At 35.2% G+C, this 4,073-nt stretch overlaps 1 protein-coding gene across 1 annotated transcript; it reads left to right on the forward strand.

Annotated features, from left to right (window-relative positions):
- The first annotated feature begins 477 nt into the window (after window positions 1–477).
- On the forward strand, window positions 478–3,181 carry LOC145099451 (protein CYTOSOLIC ABA RECEPTOR KINASE 9-like). Its single transcript, XM_079037026.1, has 8 exons — window positions 478–660; window positions 773–798; window positions 1,067–1,164; window positions 1,454–1,689; window positions 1,784–2,100; window positions 2,572–2,677; window positions 2,769–2,849; window positions 3,080–3,181. The coding sequence occupies exons 1-8, from the start codon at window positions 478–480 to the stop codon at window positions 3,179–3,181; spliced, it is 1,149 nt and encodes a 382-aa protein (XP_078893152.1).
- The last annotated feature ends 892 nt before the right edge of the window (window positions 3,182–4,073 follow it).

Below are 4,073 nucleotides of genomic sequence, written 5' to 3' on the forward strand. Positions count from 1 at the left end.
TACCCTGCTAAACATTAAAATATTATGTTCCCAAAACTTCAACGAAATCATCGATGTGGCTATGTTGTTTCTTCCGGGGTTGTATCCTCGAAATCAACTACCATAATATATATGTACATATATTATATGTTTACCACTCTTAGTGAGGGAATTTGAAGATAGGGCAACATAAAAGCCATGGCCCTGACTGAAGCCAAGTCCCTGTCGTCTTCACCCTATATATTATCGATGGAAACATGACGTGTTCTTAAATTTTAGAGGTGCAGACACTCGTAAGAACTTCGTATCTCATCTCTATGCTGCACTCATCGGACAAAGAATCAAAGTTTTTAAGGATGAGAACACCATCCGAATCGGAAGAAACATATTTTTATCTATTTCGAAAGCCATAGAGGAATCGAGAATTTCGGTCGTCGTTTTATCCCAAAACTACGGAGAGTCAGTTAACTGCTTAACCGAACTAGAGAAAATTTTTGAATGCAGCCGGTCAAAGGGCAGGTACGTAATTCCGGTGTTCTATCATGTTCAACCGGCGGAGGTAAAGCACCAAAGTGGTTGTTTCCGGGAAGGCTTTGCAGTTCATGGAAATCATATGAAGTTATCGGTCTGGAGAAATGCCCTCATAGAGGCTACAAATATTGCCGGAATCGAAGTACAAGGGTAATATATACTAATTAAAACTTCTTTTATATCTTAGGAAAAACTTAAATTAATTGTTGAAACTTTATTTATATTTGAGATTTCTATTGCTTGGTTTTTTTTTTTAAGTCAGGATAAAATAATTGAATGGGTGGATTTGTAATTTCATCCAAGACAATCATTGACTCGTCCAGAATTATGAGTTTGAGAAGTATTTTGGGAGAAGAATTGATCTCTCCTCAACTTAATATGCTTGAAAAAAAAGGTTGTTCCTAAATTTCTATATAACCCACAAAGTTGTTAACACCACCACATCCATACACTGTATTTGAAACTTTTGAATCAAGTTATACATATAAAGTCTTGTTGTTACATTATAAATCGAATATAACATAGTATTATTTTGATCTTGGCACAAAATGCGCAGGAATGAATCAGATTGCATAACGAAAATTGTTGAAACTGTTATGAGAGAATTGGGTCCAAGAAGGTTCCCTCTCGGCTCATTGTTAGCAAAAGCACCAGGTAAATCGTAAACATCCCTCTTTCAAAATCCATTCGCCAAATATACTACACTAATATTACCAAGTTTTTAATTTAGCTAGGAAAGCCAAAATGTGTAGCTAAGAATAAGTTAACATATTAATATATAAAACATAGACGAACCATCAGACTTACCATTCGATTAAGTTGTATTATTAGCTACAAAATTGGTAAAACAAGGAAAAAATAAAACATATGTCCTTTCATCATGGGGCTCTGATTGAATCCCTTTGTATAAAATTATTGACGATTTATACTTTTGTTGCCACAGTGTATTGGTGTGCATTAAACTTTCTTACGTTCAAGCGCAACACTGGGGCTCGAAAACTTGGTAGTGCAGGAACCTTATCTACTAGTCATAGAAAGAAACCTAATAAAGAAACTACCGAAGTTTATGATCCATTATACAAAAGTGTTCATATCGGAAGCTTGAATAAAGAAGTTGTTGCCATAAGAGAAATTAATGCGTCAGCCATGAGGGAATCTGATTCAAGTTTTTTGGAAGAAGTAAGTTAAATTAAAAACTAATCTGTATTTGTTTTCAGCAATTAACTAAATTGTGTATATATATGTATGATCATATGTTCCATCTTTTATCAAGCTCTTAGTACGTTCAAGAATGAAGCATGCAAATGTGGCTAAGCTTTTTGGTTATTGTATAAGAGACAATCGTCGTTTCTTGGTTGAAGAACATTGGACGCAGGGAACGCTACACCAAATTTTGCATGGTACAGGAAGTTATGTGATTAGCTGGACGCAAAGGGTAACAATTGCATATGACGTGGCAAAGGGATTAGAGTATTTGCATTATCAAAACCGACTTGCGCACATTGATTCCAGCAACGTGCTTTTCTTCAGTAACTTCAAAGCAAAGATTTCAACTGGATCATCAGCAAGTGAAAGTTATTGGGCTCCAGAGTAATGTGCTACTGTGCTAGAACCCATCACTAAATCTGTTGTTAATTAATAATAAGCTGCCATGACGTATTATGCGTTAGGCCATCTTCAATGGTAGTTTAATGGGGAGTTTAATCCCATTAAACTCAAAATTCCCATTGTAGGTTAATGACATGGCACTCAATAGAATGGGGAGTTCAATCCCCATTGAACTCCACACTCTCTCTCCTCTCACACACATATAAATGATGTGGCAATCTATTAAATTGTATTGGGTTTAATGAAGTGTAGAGTTTAATAGGTAAAATTGTATTGTAAGTGGAATGTACATGTGGCAATCCATTGAACTCATTTGAGTTCAATGCATTGAAGATGGCCTTACTAGAGTTTTACTTGCGTTTGAATGGTGCATGGTTTCTTCGAGGCTTCTTGTTGTATCTATTTCATGGTTGAAATACTAATACTACTAGCTAACGTGCGCTTATGTTGTAGATATAATGGAAGAGAGGTCACAATGAAAGGCAACGTGTATAGCTTCGGGGTTCTTCTATTTGAGCTTTTTACTGGAAACAAGCCATCCAAAGGAATCGTCAACTCAGTAAGCGATTAAGAGTCTGGTTTATTTTTGTTGACGTTATTGTCGTTTGTGCTAAACTAATTATATGTATCTTATGGGTTCTGTCAAACAGGTCTTGTCAGCAATGGACAACGTTGGATCATTAGTGGACCCAAAGCTTAATGGAGAATTTACGTCACGTGAAGCTGAAAAGGTTCTTTCTTTTCCTATTTTTGAAAGTGAATAGCTAAGCCTCCCTAAGGTGTTCGCTATTGTCTTTTGAAATGGAATCTCTTTTGCAACATGCTTTTCGCGTTAACATCCTTTTGTAGAAGCGAACGTGGCTCCATTTTGGATGACATTGCAACACATGAACCGTTTTTCTCTCTTCATTGCTCAATATTAGATTCAATCATTTATTTTCTTCTTCTGCTTATGGTGTAGCTGGCATTCACAATGTTATTGGCTACAATGGATCAACCGAGTGATCGGCCAGATATGAACACCATCGTTGAGTACTTTAAGAAATTATTAGCAGTAGAGTAAGCCAATTCATCTTCATTAATTATCAGATTAAATGAATAGACATAGACAGTAAGGAAACAGATCGAAATTAGCTCCCATAGAAGAGAGGATTTGTATATGATTGATTCTTTTGTTGTACGATCTGTAGTGTGAAGTAAATCCACATAATAAACTTTTTTTTTAAATGGCAAATTTAACCTACTCATAATCTAATCTACTCATAATCTACTTCTTAAATCTATCTATATCCACGACAGCACGTGAACCATCAACTTAAAGAAAGACAATACCGGATACCGCTTCACTAGAAGCCCTTTGGCCATAATATACTTTAAGTAACCGTTTTTACTATTCAATTTAAAAGCAAACCAATTGCCTCGCTAGTTATTGGAATTCTGGCCACTTTGGTGTGTGGACCCACCGCTAAAAAATAGAGATATCAAAATTTTATATGGGACACTGTTCCCGTAAGACCCCGATTCTGTACGGGATTAATTTTTAAAAAATCGGGAGAGCGGGGACGGGGACGGGAGTGGGATTAAACCCTATTTTATTTTCGGGACCGAGGCGGGAATGGGTATTTGCATCACGTACTCCCGTAGAGGCCCTGTTTGTATATTTATATAAAAAATATATTTAATATAAAAATATATATAGACAATATATTATCTGATTTTAGGGTTTCGTGACTTTCTTCCAAGTCATAGGATACGACGATACGATAGTAATTTTGACATATATTTTTTGACATGTTGTACTTTTTTTTTGTAATGTTGGATTTGTTGTGTTTTATATTTGTAAGTTTGTTGGATTCGTCGTTTTGTAATGTTAGATTTTTACTTTTTTTAGTTATTAAAAAACTAAATATTAAGCTTTTTAAAGTTATGTAAAGTAGTTTTTTAGCCCAAAATAT

Source organism: Lactuca serriola, chromosome 4 (genome assembly GCF_051521515.1).
Source record: "Lactuca serriola cultivar US96UC23 chromosome 4, Lser_US96UC23_V15, whole genome shotgun sequence".
Lineage (NCBI taxonomy): Eukaryota > Viridiplantae > Streptophyta > Magnoliopsida > Asterales > Asteraceae > Lactuca > Lactuca serriola.

Bases quoted from the DNA above. Each gene is read 5' to 3' on its own strand.
- LOC145099451 (XM_079037026.1), top strand. From the start codon at position 478: ATGCAGCCGGTCAAAGGGCAGGTACGTAATTCCGGTGTTCTATCATGT. The intron at 1,690-1,783 runs GTAAGTTAAATT...TCTTTTATCAAG, and splicing joins ATTCAAGTTTTTTGGAAGAA to CTCTTAGTACGTTCAAGAAT. The intron at 2,101-2,571 runs GTAATGTGCTAC...CTTATGTTGTAG, and splicing joins GAAAGTTATTGGGCTCCAGA to ATATAATGGAAGAGAGGTCA.